The sequence below is a fragment of the Antechinus flavipes genome, chromosome 2 (genome assembly GCF_016432865.1).
Source record: "Antechinus flavipes isolate AdamAnt ecotype Samford, QLD, Australia chromosome 2, AdamAnt_v2, whole genome shotgun sequence".
NCBI classification, from domain to species: Eukaryota; Metazoa; Chordata; class Mammalia; order Dasyuromorphia; family Dasyuridae; genus Antechinus; species Antechinus flavipes.
The window spans coordinates 409,409,310-409,434,635 of record NC_067399.1 but is presented as its reverse complement, the minus strand read 5'-3'; the positions used below and the strand labels follow the sequence as shown (position 1 = coordinate 409,434,635).

At 35.8% G+C, this 25,326-nt stretch overlaps 1 protein-coding gene across 2 annotated transcripts in view; it reads left to right on the top strand.

Annotated features, from left to right (window-relative positions):
- Positions 1-483: 483 nt before the first annotated feature.
- RNF145 (ring finger protein 145) overlaps positions 484-25,326 on the top strand; it is a 95,830-nt gene continuing 70,987 nt past the window's right edge. The window contains exons 1-2 of one of the 2 annotated variants that reach the window (XM_051978811.1): positions 484-780; positions 10,314-10,530. In XM_051978811.1, the coding sequence (XP_051834771.1) occupies positions 10,347-10,530 (184 nt within the window). In that variant the 5' untranslated portion in view covers positions 484-780; positions 10,314-10,346. Of the gene's footprint in view, positions 781-4,061; positions 4,421-10,313; positions 10,531-25,326 lie in introns of those variants that run through there. The other variant, XM_051978812.1, reaches the window with a different exon arrangement.

The window sequence follows — 25,326 nt, the reverse complement described above, 5'->3', positions numbered from 1 at the left end:
GCGCCAGTCCTGGTGTGCGGGGGGAGGGGAGGGAAGAGGGAGGAGGAGGAAGGAGAGGAGCGAGGGAGGGAGGAGGAGTGGGGAATTGTGTCCACGTGTCATTGTTGTGTGCTTCACAACTCCATAAATGCGCTATCTATTCTGGCTTGTGTATCAGGGGGTTGTTCTTCTACCTGCAGCAACACTGTGGGTGGGAGCAAATCAGCTTCCAGCGCACAGCTGGGGAGAGGGGGACAAAAGGGGGGGGGGAGGAAAAAGGGACTGGGGAGGGGTTAGGGAGGGGTGAGGACTCCGGGGACTAGAGGGAATGGGGGAGGGGCTCGTCGGGGGGGGGGGCTGGCTTTCCGGCGCGCAGGCGCAGTCGCAGGTTGGAGGGAGGGGGAAGGAGGCGGGAGCCGCCGCCGCCGCTGCCGCCGCAGAGTCCGGAGGGGGAGGGGGAGGGGGGAAACGGGAGGGAGCGAGTGAGCTGAAGAGCCGACGCGCCGGGAGGCACCGGCTATGGCCGCTGCTGCCTGCTGATGGGCCCGGCCTGGGAGTGCGGGGTCAGAGGCAGCCGCGGCTGCGGAGGATGGTGACCACCGGGCTCATGCCGCGGCCCAAGGGGGAACAGCCGAGGCCGGGCGAGGAGCCGCCTCTGTGACCCGAGCCCGGACCCGCCACTGTCGCCTCCGTCGCCTCCTCCTTAGACGCTGACCGACCGAGACTCGGGGAGGGAGCCCGAGAGCCCGTCGGGCGGCGTTGCCGCTGCCGCCCCCTCCCCCCCGAGCTTGCGGCCCTGAGGTGACTGAAGCCCCGCCACCCCCCGTGCCGCCCCTCCCCTTCCTCCCCTTCCCCCCTCGGAAATCCCCGCGGCCTCTCCTTCGCCTTCGGCCGGGGGCCCCTCCTTCGTCACCCTCCCTTCTCATCACTTTCTTTAGCATCTTCTCCCCTCCCCCCCCGCGTCCGCGAGCCGCCCCCAGTCTCTCCTCTGTCCCTTCCCCAGTCTCTGTTTCCTTCCTGCCCCCACGTCCCCGGCCCAGCTCCAGGGTTCAGCTCCCTCCATCCCTCATCTTTTCGGAACCGCCTCCGGCCTTCATCCTGACCCCCGCGCCGCCCTCTCCCATCTCCCTCAGAGGCTCTTCCTTTGAGGAAGGGGTGAAGAGAGATCTGGAGAGAGGGAATCTTTCTAATGGGGATTTTCCACCTTCGCAGCCTTCTTCGCGCTCACTCTTCCCTCCTGCAGGGTCCTATCATCTGGCGTAGGGGGTATCTTTTTTTTCCCAGTCCTTTTTAAAAAAACACTCTTTACAGCCCCACTTCCCCTTTTAAACCCACTCAAAGCAATCTTTATTCTCTTCCAACTCCATGTCTTTCCCACTGAGGGCCTCTCGCCTTCCCATCAGGACAGATACCCTTCTCCAAAGAGGCAAAGCGGCTGATGGAGGTGGGGAGGAGAGAGTTGAGTTTTTTTGAGTCTGAGCTCTCCACTAAAACCTTTTACTTCAACTGGAGAAAGGAGAGTTTGGGGTGTGTGGTAGTGTAGGCTTTACAGCTGCCTTGGGGGTGGGGGGGAGGTGGGGGGTGGTTTCCAGTGCCTCCTCTGCTGGCCCAGGTTTACCGTGCGTAATCCCCCATCCCCGAGGCGGCTGCGCCGCCTCCTTTGCAGCTCTAGCTTTGCTAGGGGTTACTGGAGTTCAAACGCATCTGAGATCTGCGAGCCTAGAGGGAGGTGTGGGAAGAGGAAGGGGGTTTTGCTGTGTTGTGGAATCAAAGATGAATGGTTGGTTGATTTTTGCAACCCGGTTGTAAAAAGAAAACTAGTTTGTTTGAAAGGGAAGGAGGGGATTTTATATGCTTTCCCCCCCTTTTTAATACTGTACCGAGTTTCCTGCCAGAAGTGAAGCTTGACTCAAATCCAAAAGATGAGCTCTTGGCGTTGCGGTCATGACCCAGGCTGATCAGGCTCTATGACAAAGATAACAATTATTTCTATTTCATGAGTCTTCAGTTTTTTGTTTGTTTGTTTGTTTTGTTTTGTTTAATAACCCCTAGGCTCGTAAAGAAGTAAAATAATTTTAAAAAATCATTTTGTGTGAAAATCGAGAGTTGCTAACAGTTGATGTGTTCAGGTACTTCCGAAGTTAGCAAACTAGGAGTAACGCACCAGCTATTGTGCTTGTGCTGAAGTTTATGCAAGATATGAGACTGTTCAGCTTCTTTGGATTTGCCGCCAGGTTGACTTACAGTTTTTGTTTTACAAGAAAGAGAGAAAGGAAAAAAAAAAGAGAAAAAAAATTTTCTCATTTGAATCTTTGGAATTTTTATAGTGTAAAATGTTTTGACAGATGAATAGCTATAAAAACTGCTTGTTAAGGAGGGACTTAGTTTGTGGGTAGGTGGACTTTTTATAATTGGACGGGGAAAAGACGTCTAGAGGAGATAATAGATGAAAAAAATTGACTTTGTAACAAAAGTTCAGTTACTGTTACTACAGAGATGTATAGAGTTTGAAAGACAAGTTCTTTATTACTATAAACCAGTATCTTTTTTGTTTTCTCCTTACAATTTTTTTTAAGAGCAAGCAAGAGTATTAAACGTAAACTTTTTAATTAATCAGGTTAATGATTTGATAAGCCTAAATTTTTAATGAACAAAATGATTTGACATTTCAAACTATCAAGTATCTGTAGTATTCTCATCCTCATTTTTCAAATGAAATGAAATAATATTTATAAAATAAATTTTCCCTCTGGAACCATCTGAAATGATTTGTACTTGAGAAATGGTAGGTATCATTAGGTTGTGCTAAATTATTTGTATTTTTATGAAAATAATCACAATATTTGTACGCAATGATGACAAAGTGTATGAAACACATTTAATATAGTTTATGAATTTTATTCTTGGTTTCTATTGTGTATTTGGGGATTTTAAAAAATCTTGATTCTTTGGCTGTTTTATGATGTAAAATATCTACATTTGGATCACAAAATTGTTTAATATTTTTTACAGAAGATCCACATTTTAGAAGACTATTCACAGATTTTTGTTTTTAATTTTAAAGAGGAAATGTCAAGAAATCATATGAGAATTTACCTAAGGTTGATATAAAAGGAATCCGTATGTTTTATTGGTCTCTATTTTCTTTCTTCTGTTTGCTTCAGTCTGTAGTTCACTTGTTCATTTCTGAAATATTTTAATGTTTAACATTTAAAGATACTTTTCAATAAGTTAAATTATACTCATTATTAGCACTATCCTATAATCAGAGTAAATGAAAGATTACTTAGGTTTAAAATCTATTTTAAAAAATAGAAAAAATGATCTGGGAGATTTTGACTGGAAGATTAGATTTTCTAACTTTAGTGATGACTTAAATATAAAGTTGATTTAATTTAGTCTGGTTTGAAAACTATAATCATTTAAAACTTGTTTTTAGCTGTAAGCTTAGATATAAATATGCTGTGTAATACTGGATTAGGATAGTTTATCATCAACAAACATCCAGATATATTCAGTACAGTTCAGCAAATGATTTATTTAGTGCCTATTATGCTCAAATTTTTGTGCTAGGACTTAGGGATACAAGAACAAAAACTAAAGAGAAAGTCTTATTCCATTGGAGGTAGCAACACATAAATTGATAAGAAATTACAAGATGATTTTAGAAGAAAGCACTGATGATCAGGGGGATCTGTAAGAGATTTACTTCTGAAGTGGTATATAAACTGAGCCTTTCAAGAAAGCTTAAGACTTTCAAAGGTCAAGGGGAAGAGTGAAACTCAGGTAAGGGAGCATGTTTGAGGAGTGGGTGAATTCTAGGGAAAAGCAGGAAAGCTGGAAATGGAATGCTAAATTCAGGGAACAGTAAACAGACAAGTTTGGTTGGAACATTGAGTGAGTGGAGAATAATATGAAATAAGTCTATATATGCAGCCAGATTTTAGAAGACTTTAAATGCAAAAGTAAAGAGTTAGAGTAAGCAGTTATTTATAAGAGTTAGTGGAGAAAGTACCCCAGTTTTTTTGTAATTTAATAATATTCTTTATAATTGATTCTTAATTTCGTATTTATGCTTAGCTACTTGAATGAAAAGTATTTGTAAAAAAAAATTTTTTTTAAAGCATACTATGTAGGCAGAAAAACAGGTATCTGGCATTTCTTAAGCATTCATGTGCCAGGCACTGTGCTAACAGAAATTTAAGTACAAGCAAAGTGAGTCTTCAAGGAGTTTACATTTAGTGAGGGAAGATAAAAGTAAGGGAAAGTGAAAGTATGGAATGGGGAGAGGAAAGAGTCAAAAGCACAATCCTATGGAATGAATGTCTAGGTCTTTCACCAAAATGGAGGTCTCTGCTGAAACTCACCAATGGGAAAAGGAAGAATAGGACTGCTGTGGCTAAAGGATGTGCCAGGATGGAAGTAGCATGGATGTTTCAGGGTAAGCAAGCTCTAAAAACTTAGGAATGCTCCAGTGTGATTGTTGCTTTGGCAAAGGTCAAAGTCTGGAAAATCAGAAAGAAAATGGTAATTGTCCTTTTGACCAAGCATAACTTAGACTAGCTGGACCTTAGTTTCCTCATTTTTATGATGATGAGATTGGAATAAATGTCATTTGAAGTTTTATGCAACTTTAGATCTTCATCCTATGATTCTATGACACGTGGAAAATAGGAATTTTTACATTATTAAAGTATAATCGTGTGGCAGCATATTCAAATTTTAGGTGAAGTACTTAAAAACAAACTGCTTTTGAGAGATGAGGCTTCCCCCAAAGAAAGAATAAATGTTGTAGTTTATAATTGTACATGCTTCAACCAACAAACCAAAGTTGAACAGAACTTGGAGTCAGCATGGCTTGGGACCATGAGAAAATCAGTAAGCATTTGTCATGTAGATGGGAAAAGAAATTAGAAACTTAAATTTGGTAGGGTTCTGAATAAATTTTTCTTTCTCTTTTTATAGTACTTTGTGGGTAATTTTTTACTTGCTTTTGTGTGGATAAAGTTTGCCTTTTTCCACATTCTTGTTCATGAGACTTTGAGACAGCACTTTTCAAATGCCAGGAAACATTTACTATGTGGTAGATCTATTATAAAATGGGTATCTTGTGCTCCATCCAATATCATTCTTCATATATTTATTTATGAAGTTTATATCATCAGTGTATAATATTAGTCTTATTTTCTCTCCTGGATGTTGTTTTCCTATTTTGTCAGTAATTTTGATATAAATTAACGTAATTTTGACATAACTTTGAAGACTGTTTCCTTATTCTTCTGTCTGCTATAAGTAGTGCTAATAGCAATAGTAATATTAATAAAAAATCCAAATTTTGAATTGACTTTCTTTATAGTAAGGGTGATCTTCTGTATGATTGGGAAAGAGAAGACTTCATTATTTTTTGAAAATTAAATTCTTAATTTCTGATTTTTTTTCCTCAATAGATAGCAATTGCAATGAAACAAAAACTATAATTATGCTATGATGTTAACTAATAACATTACCTGATATTTTTAAAGTGTTAAAAGCCAAAGTGATTTAACCAAAAATGAGTAATTGACATAGTAAAATAGTAAAAAAGTGATGTAGTAAAATATTTTCAGTAAAACTGAAAATAGAGAAAGATCAGCTTGTTACAGTGGTAAGAGTACTGACTGAAGTCAGAGTTTAAATCCCACCTCTGATCCTTAACTCCCCAAGTGATCTTGGCTAAATTATATAATCTCCTTGAGTCTCAGATTCATCATCTGTTAAATGAAGGAGTTGGACTAGATGGAATTTAAAGTGACTTCTAGCTCTAGATATATGATTCTATGATTCCCTTAAGTTTATTGGAGATGGCACTGAAATAAACATAGGCAGGCCATTGATAACCTTCAAGTAGTACTAATTGCTTATTCTCATCCTTTCTCATCCTTTTTTCTCATCCTTTTTTTTTTTTTTTTGGATTATAAAATATTTTAGAATATGAAAAAAAACTTCAAATTTTCAATTTTCATACATACATCTGGAAGTAGCATTAATTTTTTTTGTATGTTTAAATATATAGTGATTTTCATTCTGACTTCATGTTAATAAGAAAATTTACTACACTCTGAAATTAAATCTCATATTGCATATTATTCAGTTATCATTTTGGCTTGCTGCTAGAGTAAAGAGTTTTTTCTTCATCTGTTTTTAAGTATCCTAGATATCTTTGACATATGCATATATGTAGAAATATTGTATAGCAAGTAAAATCTACCACTAGTAGTTTTGAGAAACCCAATTGAGCTTCTTATACCTGCTAGAAAAGTGAGTTAGTTTTTATTTCTTTGCAGTTTTTAATTTGGATTACAACTATTTAACTTAGCTTCATTGCTAATATTATTTTCACCTTATTGGGGGATGGGGAAGAAGGACTAGTAATTCATTAAGAGATTTTCCTGTACATTTAAAATAATTAAGACAACAATATTCAGTGTTGCATTATTGGTAATATGAATATATGGTAATTTCTGGTTCTACATTTCTGGTTCTGCACTGTGTGCAGACACAGTGTAATATAACAACCAAAAAAGTTTCATCAGTTGTATACTAACTTTATTTAATTTGAATAAACTTTGAAAATTAGGGCATGTGTTGAAATTACTGATCATATGTTTACAGTAACGTTGTTGCTTTATAATTTCCCTTAGAAATGTTTCCATTTATTCTGCAAACTCTAGTTATTATCCAAAGTTACAAATATGTTCAACATTCTCAGTAAAACTATCAAAGGGATTCTACTGAATTCAGAGGTCCCAGACATCTTCATTTTAAAAATTGCTTATTTGTTTATATTAATTTTAGTCAGTTCTTTCTTTCTTCACCTTTTTTTCCCTCTCAAAAATTCCTTTAGTGAAATTTCAGTAGTTGGAATATTTGAAATATTTCTGCTACTTAAAGCTGTATATTTCATTGAATAACTTCTTTTTTGTTTGTATTCAGTTATTTTCATTTACATTTTCATTATTTCTCCTCTACAATATACATTTTTTTCCACAACTCTTCATGCCTTTTTTAACTTTAATTTCACCCTTACTCCCCCACCAAAGGAAGCAATTAGAATAGGATCATATTTCATGAGAGCTTGCAGACATTCATCTAATTTATTTGATAGGAATGTTATTTTTCTATTCTGTTTGCAGATATTTCAGAGATTTTAGTAAATATAAAACTTTTAAAAATGATAATAGTTCAGGGAAACAACATTGTAAAGAATTTATTACTTTTGTTTTGAAATATATAGCCATAAGTTAGACCTTGAAAATTAGATGTAGAAGGAACGTTGGAAGAGGCAAACAAAAAATACTGTTATGATAGCCCTTTACTGAGCAGCTTAATTTTTTTTTTAATAACTTTTTATTGACAGAACCCATACCAGGGTAATTTTTTACAGCATTATCCCTTGCACTCACTTCTGTTCCGATTTTTCCCCTCCCTTCCTACACCCCCTCCCCCAGATGGCAAGCAGTCCTTTACATGTTAAATAGGTTACAGTATATCCTAGATACAATATATGTGTGCAGAACCGAACAGTTCTCTTGTTGCTCAAGGAGAATTGGATTCAGAAGGTATAAATAACCCGGGAAGACAAACAAAAATGCAAGCAGTTTGTATTCATTTCCCAGTGTTCTTTCTTTGGGTGTAGCTGCTTCTGTCCATCCTTGATCAATTGAAACTGAATTAGTACTCTTTATAGAAGAGATCCACTTCCATCAGAATGCATTCTCAAACAGTATTGTTGTTGAGGTATATAATGATCTCCTGGTTCTGCTCATTTCACTTAGCATCAGTTCATGTAAGTCTTTCCAAGCCTCTCTGTATTCATCCTGCTGGTCATTTCTTACAGAACAATAATATTCCATAACATTCATAAACCACAATTTATTCAGCCATTCTCCAATTGATAGGCATCTATTCATTTTCCAGCTTCTAGCCACTACAAACAGGGCTGCCACAAACATTTTGGCACATACAGGTCCCTTTCCTTCTTTAGTATCTTTTTGGGGATAAGCCCAGTAGAAACACTGCTGGATCAAAGGGTATGCATAGTTTGATAACTTTTTGAGCATAGTTCCAAATTGCTCTCCAGAATGGCTGGATGTGTTCACAATTCCACCAACAATGTATCAGTGTCCCTGTTTTCCCACATCCCCTCCAACATTCCGCATTATCTTTCCCTGTCATTCTAGCCAATCTGACAGATGTGTAGTGTTATCTCAGAGTTGTCTTAATTTGCATTTCTCTGATTAATAATGATTTGGAGCATATTTTCATATGTCTATAAATAGTTTCAATTTCTTCATCTGAGAATTGTCTGTTCATATCCTTTGACCATTTATCAATTGGAGAATGGCTTGATTTCTTATAAATTAGAGTCAATTATATATTTTGGAAATGAGGCCTTTATCAGAACCTTTGACTAAAAATGTTTTCCCAGTTTATTATTTCCCTTCTAATCTTGTCTGCATTTGTTTTGTTTGTACAAAAACTTTTCAATTTGATATAATCAAAATTTCTATTTTGTGGACAATAGTGATCTCTAGTTCTTCTTTGGTCATAAATTCCTCCCTTTTCCACAGGTCTGAGAGGTAAACTATCCTATGCTCTTCCAATTTATTTATAATCTCATTCTTTATGCCTAAGTCATGAACCCATTTTGACCTTATCCTGGTGTACAGTGTTAAGTGTGGATCAATACCTAGTTGCTGCCATACTAATTTCCAATTGTCCCAGCAATTTTTGTCAAACAATGCATTCTTATCCCAAAAACTGGGGTCTTTGAGTTTGTCAAACACTAGATTATTAAAGTTATTGGCTGTTTTGTCCTTTGAACCTAACCTATTCCATTGATCAACTAATCTATTTCTTAGCCAATACCAGATGGTTTTAGTAACTGCTGCTTTATAATATAATTTTAGATCTGGTACAGCTAGGCCACCTTCATTTGATTTTTTTTTTTTTATTGATTACCTTGACATTCTTGACCTTTTGTTTTTCCATATGAACTTTGTTGTTATTTTTTCTAGGTCATCAAAGTAGTTTTTTGGGAGTCTGGTATAGCGCTAAATAAATAGATTAGTTTAGGTAGTATTGTCATCTTTATTATATCGAGCAGCTTAATTTTTGTACATTAACATAACTTTTGAATGAGTAACTTTTTTTCAGTGTCCAAATGAATCTGAAATGCTTATGTAAGAATGCATTTTTATGTCAGATTAATTTTTTTATTATAGCTTTTTGTAATGGGCTGAGGCTTGAGTTGATGCACTGAGGTCCCAAGCACATGAGGCTAAATAGTAATTGGACCATACTCTATTAATATATAAGCTTGGAGAAAGAATGGCCCCCGCCCACTCTTTGTGCAAGTCCTGATGTGTTGTATAGGAAATGAGGATTCTGGTGGGTGGAGGCAGGGGAGTGAAAAAGGAAGGGGAGGAGAGCTCAGGCCTCACTTTCTCTGCTAGCTGGTTTCCTGTCGCAGGTGCCCATATTGCTATCGCAATCCTTCTTGCCCATATTGCTATCGTAATCTTTTTTTCACCTCTTCACTTCAATAAAGACTGAAGATTTTTCCCTTAACCTGAGTTCCTGACTCCGGATGATTTTAAATACGCGATCATTACAACTTTTTATTGACAATATATGCATGGGTAATTCTTCAACATTGAACCTTGCAAAAACTTCTGTTCCAACTTTTCCCCTCCTTCCCTCCACTCCCTCCCCTAGATGGCAGGTAGTCCCATATATGTTAAATATGTTAAAGTTTATGTTAAATACAACATACATATACATATTTATACAGTTATCTTGTTGAACAAGAAAAATCAGATTTAGAAAGAAGGTTAAAAATAACCTGGAAAGAAAAAGAAAAATGCAAGCAAACAATAATAGAAAGAGTGTAAATGCTATGTTGTGATCCATACTCATTTCCCAGTGTTCTTTCACTGGGTGTAGCTGGTTCTGTTCATTACTGATCAATTGGAACTGATTCCAATCCTCTTATTGTTAAATATGTCAGATTAAATTTAAGAGAGATGCCAGTTATTCCAATTTTTATTGCTACTTAGATTTATAAATAGTGGACCTTTACATAGAATTTTGAATAAAAATTTATCAGAATAGAAAATGTTGAAAAAAAGGAAAAATATCATAAAACAGTTGTGTGGTGTGTGTGTGTGTGTGTGTGTGTGTGTGTGTGTGTGTGTTTTACACAAACATAATATTCATTAAGGGACTGTGTATGCAAATTCATATTTTGAAGCTGTATTGGCTAATTTGTTTAATGCATATCTTGTGAATTTTAGGTTTATCCTGATTTCATTGAAAAAAGAAAAAATATGGCTGCAAGAGAGAAATTGGAGGCAGTGTTAAATGTGGCCCTGAGGGTCCCAAGCATCATGCTGTTGGATGTCTTGTACAGATGGGATGTCAGCTCTTTTTTCCAGCAGATCCAAAGAAGTAGCCTCAATAACAACCCTCTTTTCCAGTATAAGTATTTGGCTCTTAATATGCATTATGTGGGTAAGTGTTGTTTCATTTATTTTTTACTCTTAAAATGGAATTTTTAATGTGTTCAATGTTTATCTTTTTGAACATCGATAAAATATTGCCATTTGGTCACATTGATGTTGCTGATGTACAGAAGAATGTTTTTTAATAATGTATTCTAGCTGTTTTGTTTAATAAAGATGAATTATGTATTATTTTAGTGGGGGGGGGTAAAACTAGACAATTTTTAGCCAGGTTAAGGTAAATTTAAATCAATATCTTCCATTAATATGCCTTATTTCCTCTTGGAAGTTGATCTGATTGTCACTAAAAATGAAAAAAGGATTTTCCTTTTTTGCCTAAAATACATTTTCCTACTTGTTTGTATACTTAAAGTCCTCTAAGACACAGAACAAAAACACCTACATCAATTCAAAAGAAAACATTCCCTTCAAATAAATATGATGGTGGTGGTATATGAAATAGCATCATAATAAAAACTTCCATTTGTAGAGAGGAAAAAAAAACACTAACAACATAGTTCTGAACTATAATTGTTGTGAAGTGATAATGATAGTAAAAATGATTAGAAGTGGTTAAAAAATCTAAGATGAGAAATAATTTTGTACTTTGTAGACTCATAGAATGTTAGAATTGGCATCAAATAAAAACTTGGGACAGTGAGTAATCTTCTAACTTACACATAGCTCATAAGTAATGGTAGTAAAAATGCAGTATCCTTGATATAGAACGATGGTGATTCCTATCTACTTTCAGTGAAACATGACTTTGAGTTTTTTTTTTTTAACATTAGTAATGAGTTTCTGTAGAACGGGGATTTCAAACAAATAGAAGTGGATCACAATAAGCAGCATATTGACTTAGAAAACCATACGGTAATGTTAGCATTACCTATATAATATATGTATATATATAATATATATAATAGCTAACGTTACCTATGCTATATTGTATTTTTATTCATTTTTGTAAAGCATTTTCCAATTACATTTTAATTTGGCTCTTCCATTTCTTACTCTGGAGTTTTGAAGCACAACTTCAAGTTTGATATTTGGCATGGAGCATCTTATCCCCTTTCTTAACAATGTCATACTTTTTAAAGGTGGAGGTAAATTTTATAGCTTATTATCTGGAGTTCTGTGATTTAAGATGTATTTCCTAATTGTAGAAAACAGAAATGTACAGGTTTGGACTGAACTAATTGTCTCTGATGAGCAATATCTTGTTCATTAAACTATTTCATATTTCCTTTCATTTGCCTGAGCCAGCCAGGCCTTCATTCTTAGCTCAGGGATGATATGTAGTCTTTTATGTAATAATGTGATATTACTGATTCACTGTCACTAAGAAATTATTTTTTCATTGTTATAGCAAGGATTTTATTGCATCATCTTTGAATTTGTCAATGATTGATTAAGCTTGGAATTTTTTCCTTAGATTGTAAATTCCATGAGGACAGATACAAAGACACACCAAGAAAATACCAACATTAACAGAACTTTTTAGAAAACAAACAAAATAATTAGCCACAAAAAAGTTAGGAAATTAGTGTTAACAAGGACCTTTTTTTTTTTTTTTTACTCTGTGTAACCTATTCCACTTTTAAAATGCTATACTTATAACCAATTTACATTTATTGTGTATTATTTTAGAACTATATAATGGAACTTTTAAAATGGCTTGAAAATGAACAAAATAGTAAAGAGGAAGATAGGTAGAATTCATCCTTCAGAATATTATCTTCCCATCAAAGATGGAGTTTCCATAGTTCTTGAACTTTTAGTAAACATTCTGGGTTAATCATAGCTGGTACTATAGACAGTATGTTTCACTTAAGTCACTAATGGCAGATATTATGGCCTAGTAGAAAAGTTAGTCGAATTTTAATGGGGAAATGTGGTTTTTATTCCAGTTCTACTGTGAACTATTTGGTTGACTTCAGACAAAATCATTTTACTTCTCTTAATCTCTTTCCTCATTCATAAAATGAGGGGATTGGGCCTAGTAACCTTCTAAATGAATTCTAATTCTAACCTATTTTATGGCATGCTTTATGATAAAAAAAACAAAAACAAAAACAAAAAACTTTAGCCCATTGTGGATGAGTAGTTATTGTATACTTTAGATTTAGGCTTGTTTTCACTTTGCATTATAATTTTTCAGATGGGTTTACCAGGTTTTAGTACAATATCAGTTAATAATTGATACATGTATGTTTATTGATTTTCATGCAGAACTGTTAATTAATTTTAGAAATTCATGGTTTGTAGTACAGCAGAAATTCACACTCTGGTTTGTTAGTACTGGGAACTGAACCAAGGTTTCTTTAGTACAGTCAGTTCTATTGCTGTGTACTCTTCTTTAGTAATTGCACAAAATAGATACTTTCAGCTTGAGCAGGTGTTTTTCTTTCTTTTTTTTAATCACCATATCTAAATACTACATAGGTTTGATTTTTTTTTTTTTTTCTTTTTAGTTGCAGTGACTAAGTATATGGAATTTCAGGGCAACTAAATAGGTCAAGTGTGCTGGACCTGGAGTCAGGAAGACTTGAGTTTAAATTCAGCCTCAGACACTTACTAACTATATAACTCTGGGAAAGTTACTTAATCTCTGTTTGCCTTAATCCACAGGAGAAAGAAATGGCAAATCACTCCAATTTCTTTGCCAAGAAAACCCCATGGACAGTGTTGGCATGCTATGATTCACGAGGTCATCCAGAGTCAGACACAACTGAATAACAACATATGGAATTTCACAGCTAAATAATTTTATATGAGGAAATGAGGCATTTTGTATTTGCCTTTTATTCTGCATCATAAACTTTGTTTTGCATTTTTGTTTTTCTCTGTTGTCTTTTGGTTGGTAAGGATTCAAATTTCCAGAAGGACAGTAAAGTTATAGCTAAGAAGAAGAGAGTAGTTTTTTTTTTTAAACCTCCTAAAGAGGGAGAAGGTAAGAGAATAAAGGGAAAAAAGAGACTGAGAAAAAAATATTTATTAGGGATAAATGTCAAAGTCTGAACTTAAATACTTGACAGTTTAGACAGATTATTCTTCAGATACTTTTTTTGCCTTTGTAGATAGGTTGGATTCTTTTGAATGTTTATGAATCTCATTTAGGAAAGCTCTGCATACTTCTCAGATGTGATTGTTAACAAATAGGAATATCTGCAGGACATCAACATTTATATGGAATCCTTTACATTGGCATATAATCTTGGTGATCTTGGCTCTGTTTTCTGCCTTAGAGAATCATTGAATCATTGAAAAAAAATTCTTTGTTGTTGCCTCTGTTAAGGAACTTCTTGTGATGTTAAAAAATTCATGGCAAGTTTCTGTTTAGGCAAGAACTGCTAAGGCTTTATGTTCTTTGCTGAATCAAATGCTTTAAAAATATCAATAAATAGTAATTATATTAGGTCATATAATCAGTTGCAAGATAAGGAGAGAATTCTAAACATTTCATTTTTAAAAGACATACATATCTCTTACCCTTTATGTGAAGCAATATTTCAACTTATCTATCTCAAATTCAAAATAGGCTGACTTAATGGACATGTATTGTTCAGCTCAAGTGAGATAGTAGTCCCGGTTACACATATCATCATATCCATGCCACTGATGGGCTGGTAAGACCCATAGTGAGGGAAATGGGCTAAGTTAGCTTGTTGATAAAAAATATTTAGGGGAACACATGGTAGCTATCTTAATATTTGAGGGTTTGATACCTGGTTGATGACTTAGATTGATCAATCCTTCATAGCTCTAGGTTTGAGGATGGGGCCAGCAAATTGAAGTTACAGATAAGCACACTAAAGATCAATGTAAGTAAGAACTTTTTATCAAGTAGAATTATCCCAAAATGGAATTTGCTTTTATGTAAGTAAGGGAACTAGTTTTTGATCATTGGAAATTTTTAAGGCTCTAGACAGGGATATAATTGAAAAGATTCCTTCATTGGGTAGTAGTTTCAAATAAGTAACAATTAAAATCTCATCTAATTCCAGGATTCTAAAATTATGGTGTTAGAAGTATAGTCTGGAGGCTACCTGGAAGCTTAACTTGTCATCTTAAAGTCTATTTCTTCCTGTAGTAGCCTTCTGATCTGGAGACCAAAGTAGATAGGGTGAATTGCAGCAAAGTATTAAAAACAAGGAAAAAGAAGAAACTAATTCCAGTTTCTGGAATTATAGTGCTTATAGAAACATATATTTAAAAATAATTGGGGAAAAATGGGATTTAATATGCAGAATTTTTCCATCTAGACTTTGTAGAAATGTACCACTAGGTCTGCCCTGACTAACTTCATTAAATGGTTCTGCAAAAAAGTTGATTATAGACAAAATAGTGTTTCAGAGTGAAATTTCATAGTCTATAATTGGTCAATATGGTTGAATGATTTGATTGTGGGATCTCTTATAAGCTGGGATTTGATGACAATGTATTAATGATTTTGTAAAATCCAAGAAATCTTGGTTAAAAGTATTTGGTGTGATGTGATATATTCTTGTCATCCTTACATTGAAAGATACTTGTTATATTGAATGCATATTATCTTTTTCAGAGAAAGCTACTGTGAGCATCTGAGAAAATAGTCAAATCCACTTTGTTGTAGAGTTGGATAGTAGGATTCTGGTGATACTTGTTTCTTAGAACTTTATTATGATAACTATAGTGCTTTTAAATTTGTAAAATACTTTAATACATATGCAATTTTGTCAATATTAGTACTCCCTCCAGAGGTTCAGGTTGAAATGTGTATAGAACTTTCTTATCCTTTGCAATTCTTGTTCATATTTTATTTATTTTCCATGTATTATCACCAGTATTTTGGTGATATTCCTGAGTCTTTTATTATTTCATGACTACTGGTACAATACTTGAGCTATTCAGATATTCTTCTTCACTCATGCTGTATTCAACTTAAATTCTTTTCTGCTTATCCATTGTGTGAAGAATGTAATATCTGGACCTTTTCCCCCATGTGAGTAAAGCTCATTTTCCTTAAAAGGCATCTAGATCATCTTCAAATCTTGGTTGGTGCAAGACCTTAAAGTTTCAGGCTGTTGACGTCATTTCCTGCTTGTTAAGTACACTAAGGCCATGAATTACTTCACAGACTCTTTGATGTTTGTCTGGTGGATCATTATGAGCAGGTCAGGCAAGTAAGTTTTGCTCAGCTGAATTAGCTGAAGGAAATATCCCTATTACCTGTTCTAGTTGAATAGCCTTCTCCTGCTATGACTAAGTAAATCTTTTGTTGTTGTTGTTGTTGACTGTTGAAAGACCTACAAGTATTTTATTTTGTTTCAGTATCAAACCTCAATTACCAGAGGATTGGTCTGAGTCTGGTGCAGTCTAGAAGACCTTCTAGATCTATACATTTTTAATGATGTCTTTTATGTCACTTCTCTGGTGCATGTCATGATTAGCAATATGTCTTCTTAAACCCATGTATCTTTCCATTGCTTTTGAGAGAAGCATCTAGGTTCTTTGCTAAAGCAAAAGCTCGTCTAGGACTTAATACAATGACTAGCACGTGAATTGCTTAATACATTCTTACTCAGTGACTATCTTAAAAGGTCTCACATTCTAATAAGGAAGACAACATGTAAACAACTATAGACAAACAAGTATGTACAAGATTAGTTGGAGATAATCTACAGAAGAGAGATAGTAGCATCAAGGAATGGTAGATTCATTGTTTTAATTAAGACTTGAAGAAAGCCAGGAGGTTTGATGAAAAAGGGCACAATTACAGGAATGGAGGAAAGCCAATGAAAATGCCTGGAGTTTTCATGAATTACAAAGTACATAATGGAGAGTAAGGCATAAGAAGATTGAAATGGTAGCAGGGACTAATGTTGTAGAGGGCTTGAAAAGCTAATCTAGTAGAAGGTAATAGAGAGCTACTGGATTGTGTTAGGAGTGTGGAATGTGACCTGGTTTAGATCACTTTGATAGCTGAGTGGAGAATGCACTGGATTAAGGAGAGATTTGCCACAGGCAGATCCAGGTATTAGGTGATAAGGGCCTGCACTAAGGGAATAGCAATGTCAGAGGAGAGAAGGGGACATATATGAGAGAAGTTAAGAAAGTTAAATTGACAGGCTTTGGCATACAATCTGTTGAAAAGTGTTAGAATGTGGTATCAAAGATGAAAATTTTGATTGTGCGATTGAGAATGTGGTATCAAAGATGAAAATTTTGATTGTGCGATTGGGTGACTAGGAGGGATGATAGTGTCATGAAAGGGGGTATAGTTTTTTTGGGTAAAGATCTTTTTTTTTTTTTTTTTTTTTTTTTTCTGAGGCAATTGGGGTTAAGTGACTTGCCCAGGGTCACACAGCTAGGAAGAGTTGTGTCTGAGGTCAGATTTGAACTCAAGTCCTCCTGACTTAAAGCTGGTACTCTATCTACTGTGCTACTTAGCTGCCCCGAAAGATAGTTTTTGAGATTCTGTTTTAATATTTCTAATAGATACTTGCATATGGGAGATTGGAACTTAGGTGAAAAGTTAGGGCTAAATAAATAGATTTGAGAATAATCAAACGAGATAATAATTGATTTCATGGGAGATGATGTGACCACAAAATGGAATAGCATAGATAGGGAAGAGAAGAGATTCCAGGATAGAGCCCTGGAATTACCAACTGTTTGCAAGTGTGACACTGAGAAGGAACTGTTTTACAAGTCAGAGAAGAACCAGGATAGAGTAATATTTTGGTTACCAAGAAAAAGACTAGAAAGGAGAGCATGATCAACAATGTCAAAAGCTACACTGGAATCAAAAAGGATGAGGATCCAGAAAAGGCTGTTAGATTTAGCATTTAAAAGATCAATGGTAACCTTGGATAGAACAATTTTGTTTTGTTTTGTTTTTGCAAGTTAATTTGGATTAAATGATTTGCCTACGGTCACATAGCTAGTAAATGATAAGTATCTGAGGCCAGGTTTGAATTCAGGTCCTCCTGACTGCCAGGGTGGTGCTTCATCCATTGTGCTAGTTGCACTAATAGAACACGTTTTGGAGCATGATGAGGTTGGAAATCAAACTACAGAGTTAAGAAGATAGAAGAAAAGACATGGTGGCATCTCACAGATTGTAGATAGCTTTCTCAAGAAGTTTAGTCATGAAAGGGAGGAGAGATGGAACAATTGTTGCTGGGGATGAATGGATCAAATGAGACTTGAAGATGAGAGAAACTTGGACATATTTGTAGACAGTAGGAGAACAGCCAGTAAACAGGGAGAGTTTGAAGATAAATGAGAAAATGGTGAGGATAAAGGGACAGTTTTCTGGAGAAGAGAAGTTGAAATGGGATCAGTTGTGCATATAGAAGGGTTTGTTATAGCAAGAAGCGATACCTTTTCATGTGAGATGAGGTGAAGAAAGAGATAGTTTTATATATCTGAATGATGAGAGGGAAGAAGGGGAGAAGATGAAGTTCTTAGTGAATAGTTTCATTTTTTTCAGTGAAGAAATAAATTGGAGCAAATTTCTCAACTAAAAGGGTGGAAAGAGGGAGAAGTTATAGGACATTTGAGAAGGGAAGAAAAGGTTGAAAAATTTGCTATACTGAGTAGAATAGTGTCCTACCAATGTGAGGGCTCAGTTGAAATTGTGTAACAAATTTGTGTTCAGTCAGAATGACTTCCTGACTTTTTCCATCATCTGAGTAACTGCAAGCAACAAATAATGGTAGTAATACTTGGCTGAACCATGACAAATCATGATCTGAGTTAGAACAAGAGGTGTGATGACTGTGTTTAGCACCTAGAGTATATTAGAATCAGCTGGAGTCAGAATAAGGGAAAATCCGTGATCTTTATTCTTTGCGGAGGTGAAGGGGAATGGTGATATGAAGTGAGAGCAGTTGCGACAAGAATCTGGCCAGCAGTGCTACTGGCTCTCACACTCCACCCACCAGATCCTCTGTCTCCTATACAACACTTAAAACTTGCACAGAGAATGGGCGGGGCCATTCTTTCTCCAAGCATATATTAATAGAGTATTGTCCAATTGCTAATCAGCTTCAGGTGCTTGGGACCTCAGTGCAACGAGAACTTCAAGAATTTCAGTCCATTACATCTGCTTTCTTTTGTTTTAGAACACACCTTTCAGGGAGGTGAGACCCCCCAAGGTGAGGTGATCACACCCTCCCTGACTTCTCAGGAGAGAAGGTGAAAACATTGAAAAGGAAGTGATCACGCACCTCCCCCTCACCCCCTCCTCCCGACTTCTCAAGAAGGGAGGTGAAAGCACTAAAAAGGAGATGATCACGCCCTCTCTGACATCTCAGGAAGGAAGATGAAAAGCACCAAAGGGAAGTGGGGGTTGCTAGCGGGTTTCTGGGCTGAAGGATCTTATTAGAAACAGGTATGCATAAACCCATCAACATGGGAGGTATTACACAAGCACACAGCAGTAATGCAGAGGCTATTAGTGATGATTCTCCCCTCAGTCAGTGCAGGCTTGATGTGGTGTAACAAACATGAATTGTACACGCAAGTAGTGGTATAACAAACAATGGTATTGTAAAAGATTTCCAGAAGTCCTAGAAGAAGGGTATGTAAACAACAGTGACACATACGCCTTCTTCAGCAGACAAGAGATAATCTAAAACCAATCTATTGTCCATTGTTTCACATGTCAGGGAATCCAATGATCCCCCCAAGTTTTTGAAGTCCTGCAACAGTCATTTTATATATTAGGGAATCCAATGATTCCAGCAGATTTTGAAGTCCTGCAATAGTCTTATCATTTCTCAGAAAATCCAATGATTCCTGAGGGCTTTCAAGTCCTACAACAATCTTATCTCTCAGAGAATCCAATGATTCCTGAGGGTTTTCAAGTCCTACAACAATCTTATGTCTCAGAGAATCCAATGATTCTTGAGGGTTTTCAAGTCCTACAACAATCTTATCATGTCTCAGAGAATCCAGTGATTCCTGAGGGTTTTGAAGTCCAACAATTTTCTATGTCCATGAGTCAAATGCCATAACTGCCACACTCTTTCAGTGGTGAGCACAATCAGCAACAGAACCACCCAATGTTTCTTGGGTCTTCTCCTTTGTTTCAAGGGTTTGCCCTGTCTCTCTGCGATGGACAAGATGAATATGGCTCGTTGGAACCCATGTGATTCCTTCTCCATCTGTAGAGATACAAGCAAACCCTCTCTCCCAAGCAGTTAACATATCTGGTCCCTTCCATTCACCACTTTCTGGGTCTCTCCATATCACCTGGCATTATCTAAAGATAGTGGAGCTGCTCTCACTGGACATTGCCCTTCTGGTGGGTTATAAAACCTGTCTGCTGGAGCCAGTGCATCTTTATCAAAAAATCAAGAAGTTAATAGTATAAAGGGCTAGATTTAGAAATTCTCTAGGGTTACCTGTGGCTCCCCCTTTCTTTTGTTTTTGGAGGAGCATCTTAATGTCTCTGTTTCTTCTCTCTACTATTGCCTGTCTTTAAGGATTAAAAGGTATGCCAGTGGTGTGTAAAATCTTATACTGTGCACAAAAGTGTGCAAAATGTTTAGAAGTATATGCAGGTTTATTATCTGTTTTTATTGCTTGTGGCACACCCATAATTGCAAATGCTTAAATAAGGAACTCAGTGTCCACTCGGGCTGTCTCTTTTGCTGCTGGTATTGCAAAAGTGAATCCTGAAAAGGTGTCTATCCCAACATGGATAAAAGACAGGTGACCAAAAGATTTATAATGGGTCACATCCATTTGCCAAATTTCATTATGTCTCAAATCACTAGAGTTCTTCCCTGGAGGCAGTGTAGGAGTGTGGAAAGGAAGGCAAGCTATACAGGCTTTTACTATGCTCTTAGCTTCCTCTCTTGTTATTCCACATTGTAAATGTAGAACTCAAGCAGCCTGATGATATTTATACTGATATTCCTGGGCTTCTTGGAATAAAGGAGTATTTACCAACGTAGTTAGAAGGCTATTTGCCTTTGAATTACCATCAAAAATAGGATCTGGAAGTCCACTATGAGAGTGGACATGGAAAATATAAATCTTACCTGGATGCTTTCTCCCTTGCTCTTAAAGTTTCTTAAAGAGCTTATATATATTAGAGGCTACAAATTTTATTTGGGCTGTGGCAATTCTTTCTCCAAGCATATATTAATAGAGTATTGTCCAATTGCTAATCAGCCTCAAGTGCTTAGGACCTCAGTGCAACAAGAACTTCAAGAGCTTCAGCCCATTACAAAGGGGGTAAAAAAAAAAACTGCTTTAAAAAAGCAGTTTTGTGGGAGATAACAGTGTAGTATCATAAAAAGTGCTGTATATTTTCCCAAATTTGATCAAGCTTAGTCGATTACTTTTCATTTCTAGTTCAGCTAGTTGTGGGTATGGAAAAAAATGAGAAAGGAAAGGATTAAGCATTAATTAAGCACCTATTATATGCTAGCTCCTATTGCCAAGAGCTTTACAAATTTGATTTCATTTAGTTTTCACAGTAACCCTGTTTTCATTTTATAGTTGAGGAAACGAAAACAGGCAAGTTCAATGACTTGCTCAGGGTCATACAGCTAGAATGTTTTCCTGACTCTCAGCTCATTGCTCATTCTACTGCTTCACCTAGCTGCTGATGTACATCTGCAGATACAGCTACTTATGTACTTATAGATTGGTCATAAGATTACTTATAATAATCTAAGTGTTTTTTCATCTGCCACATTTTTCCTGTATGAGTTGCTAGTTTGATCTCTTTTGAGGGTTCTTAGATCTAATTGAAGAAACTATAATGTAGTTTAAATAAAGATCTTACTGAGTACCAACAGTTAAATTAATATTTGTAGGAAGCCAAAAAAAGGTCACTTCTCATGCTGTCAAGTAGACTATATGCAACTTTTAAAAATTAGTTTTATGGGTAAGCATCATCAAAGAATTTGTTACTTACTGGTAAACCTTTTGGTGATAAATTTATCTTTATAGTTAGATAATCTGGTTGTTAAACCATTGTGAAATCTTTTTTGGAGGAATATTAAAATTAAATAACTAGTAAATTCCCATGTAGTTCTTGGTGATGTATATGTAAACATTGTAACTTTAATCTTTCCTCTTGAATTATCCCTTGGAAGGCTAATATTGATCTTTCACTATTATTTGATTTTCTTGATCATATTTTTATTATGATTCATGGAAGATTACCATTACTTTATCTAAATCCTAATGAAAGGGTTAATTGTTTGTTTTGGAAAATTTAGTTGCTTCACATCTTAAATCAAAGTACCGCATTTCATAAAATTATTTTGCTACTTTGTGGGGGATTGCATACTATCTGTTTAAATTAGTACATTAATACTTTCATTTGTTTTTTCTAATTGATTTCTCATCTTCTGAATTTGTATAATAATCTAAAGTCAAAGTGACTTTTCTCCTCAAATAATGTAAATAGCAATATAGTACTAACTTTTTATCTTTACCAGGAGTAGGTTTTATTGTTAAATTTTATTACAAGACACTGATTTATATATATAAAAACTATCAAATAAAGACCATGTATAATGAGAGTAATTTATAATCAATTTTGGGAGTTTTTACTATCAATTAAAGGCCATGTATAATAAGAGTAATTTATAACTAATTTTAGGGGGTTTTGCTATCAATTAAAACTATGTACAATAAAAATGATTTACAACTAACTTTCAGGGGTTATTAATTTTAAAATGTTATATTTTTGTATTATCTATGTCATTCAGTTGATAAAAATTTATCAAGTAGCTGCTATACAACAAACACTATGCTTAGCTATAATACATGCTAGTTTTATTTCAGAGAAATAATTAATATTGAAGTTTCATTTCTAAAACAGAACAGGTAATAAGAAACGTTTTTAAAGTAAGAAAGGTAAGTAATACCTACTTGGAACCCTATTTCCAAATTATAGCCAGTTGTGGTAAATATAAATGAAGGTATACAGGTTAAAAAGATGGAATTCAGTGAGAAAAGATGGAGGGAATGAAAAAGATTCTAAGTCTATTCTGCTGAATCAAGTTTTCTCTTTCTTTCTCCTCTCCTCAATCCCCACCTCTAAAAACAAACAAGTAAAAAGCAACCCTGGAAAAAGCTGGTCAAAATTCTGTACTATCAACTACCCTATAATTATACTTCCCTGAGATTACATGAATTTTAACAATTTCTTCAGCTTTTTAGCTGTTTGTTTTGTATGTTGACCATACCCTCCAGTTCCCCACTCTTCAGTGACAGAACCACCTGCCAGATATTTCTGCTAGTCTTCTAAGTGTCTTTTATTTCATGAAAAATCCACAGTCAAAGTTAAGTACAAAGTTGAGGGTACTTTTTTGTCAGCTATTGAAACCAACTTCTTGAACAGTAAATTTCAGATAAAAATATAGATTGCTAATTTCAAGATGGGGAGAGAATGAGGGAAGCATCATCAGAGGATGCTTGTAAAGTTATTGAGTGGTAAGAAGGGATGTGTATGTTGACACAACATTGTCTACATAGACGTTCCTTTCAGAAAGAAGCAATTAACTTTTATTTTGTTTTGTTTTGTTTTCCTTTATTCCTGCTTTTACTGAGAAAATTTCCATTATTTCTCTATTATAAATAATGTTAGTAATTTTTGCCCCCTGAGGCAGTTAGGGTTAAGTGACTTGCCCAGGGTTACACAGCTAGGAAGAATTAAGTGTCTGAGATCAGATCTGACTCCTGACTTCAGGGCCGGTGCTCTATCCAATGCACCACCTAGCTGCCCCAATCATAAACTTTTTTATGGCTTTTTATTTTTCCAAGTAAATGCAAAGAGAATTTCTAACATCTTTCTAAAACCTTGTGTTTCAAATTTTTCTCTTTCCCTTCCCCCCTTTTCCTTTAGACAGCAAGTAATCTGATATAGGTTAAAATGTACAATTCTTCTAAACATATTTCTATATTCATCATGCTGCACAACAAAAATCATCAAAAGGGGAAAAAATAGGAGAAAGAAAAAAAGAAGCAAACTAAAATCAAAAAAAGTGAAAATGGTATCCATTTTGATCCACATTCAGTTTCCATAGTTCTCTCTCTAAATGTGGTGGCTCTTTCCATCACAAGTCTATTGGATTTGCCTTGAATAATCTCATTGTTGAAAAAAGCCCAAGTCCAATATAGTTGATTATCATGTAATCTTGTGGCTATGCATAGTGTTCTCTTGTTTCTGCTCACTTTGCTTAACATCAGTTCATGTGAGTCTTTCTAGGCTTAGCTGAAATCAGCTTGCTTGTCATTTCTTAAAGAGCAATAATATTCCATTATATTGATATATACCATAGCTTATTCAGCCATTCTCAATTGATGGGCATCCATTCAATTTATAGTTCCTTGCCACCATAAAAAAGGCTGCTACCAACATTTTTGCACATGTGGGTCCTTTCCCCTTTTTAATGATCTCTTTGAGATGCAGACCCAATAGAGACACTGCTGGATCAAAGGGTATGCATAATTTCATAGCTCTTTGGGCATAGTTTCAAATTACTCTCCAAAATGGTTGGAAAAGTTCACAACTCTACCAAAAATTCATTAGTGTCCCAGTTTTCCCACATCCCTTCCAACATTATTTTTTCCTGTCTTCTTAACCAATCTGAGAGATGTGAAGTGGTCCCTCATAATTGTCTTAATTTTTCTTTCTCTGATCAGTAGTAATTTAGAACATTTTTAAATATAACTAGAAATGGTTTAATTTCTTAGTCTGAAAGTTGTCTATTCATATCCTTTGACCATTTATCAAAGACATTAACTTTAGACAATATATATATGATGCTTATGGTAAAGCATTGGGTACTGATTCTATTTCAGCTGAGATTTATAATGTGAAGGGTCCATTGTTCATACAAAAGCTGACTGAAATTATCCAGATTATGTGAAAGGAGGAAGTAGTAACCCAAGAGTTCAGGGATGCCTCCATTGTCTATCTTTATAAATATAAAGTGCATATTCTTAGTCATTGCAGGCAGATTCTTTCCAGAGTCCTCCTTAATTGGCTGAACAACATTTGGAAAAAAGGTCATTTACCTGAGAGCCAATGTGGCTTCAGAAAAGATTGAGAAACAGTTGATAAATGTTGATAAAGTACTGCCCAGTTACTCCAGGAAAACTTCCAGGAGCAGAACAGAGGTGTGTGTACAACATTTGTAGATCTCACCAAGGCTTTTGTTACTTTTAGTCATGAAGGCTTGTGGAAAATTTGTTAAAATTTGCCCAGAGAAGTTCATCAGTATAAAACTTCAGTTTTATGATGGCAACCATGCCTGGGTTCTGGGCAATGGACTATGCTCTTGAGCTTTCCCAATCACCAGTGAAGTGAAACAAGGCTGTCTGTATGCTCCCATGCTTTTTAGCATGATGATTTCAGCCATGTAGTCAAGTACCTTTGATGTTGACAGATGTAGAATCAAGGTCAGCTACCACACTAATGGTAAATTCTTTAACTTAAAAAAACCATGAGCCAAAACTAAAATGGAGGGAGTGTTGGTGCGTGATTTTTTGTTCACAGATGATTATGTACTCAGTGCAGCCTTTGAAGCTGAGATACAACAAGCAAGGATCAATTCTCTCCCATTCCTGTTAATTTTGGCCTAACAACACCAAGAAAGCACAAGTTCTCCATCAGCTAGCACCACACTATCATATGTGGAACCATAAATTATAGAAAATGATGGATTTGAATGCTGTAGATAAGTTCACTTACCTTGGCAGTATGTCCACATTGATAATGAGCTTGACACATGCATTGCAGAAGTAGCTCAGTATTTGGGAGGCTCTAAAGGAAAATGTGAGAGAA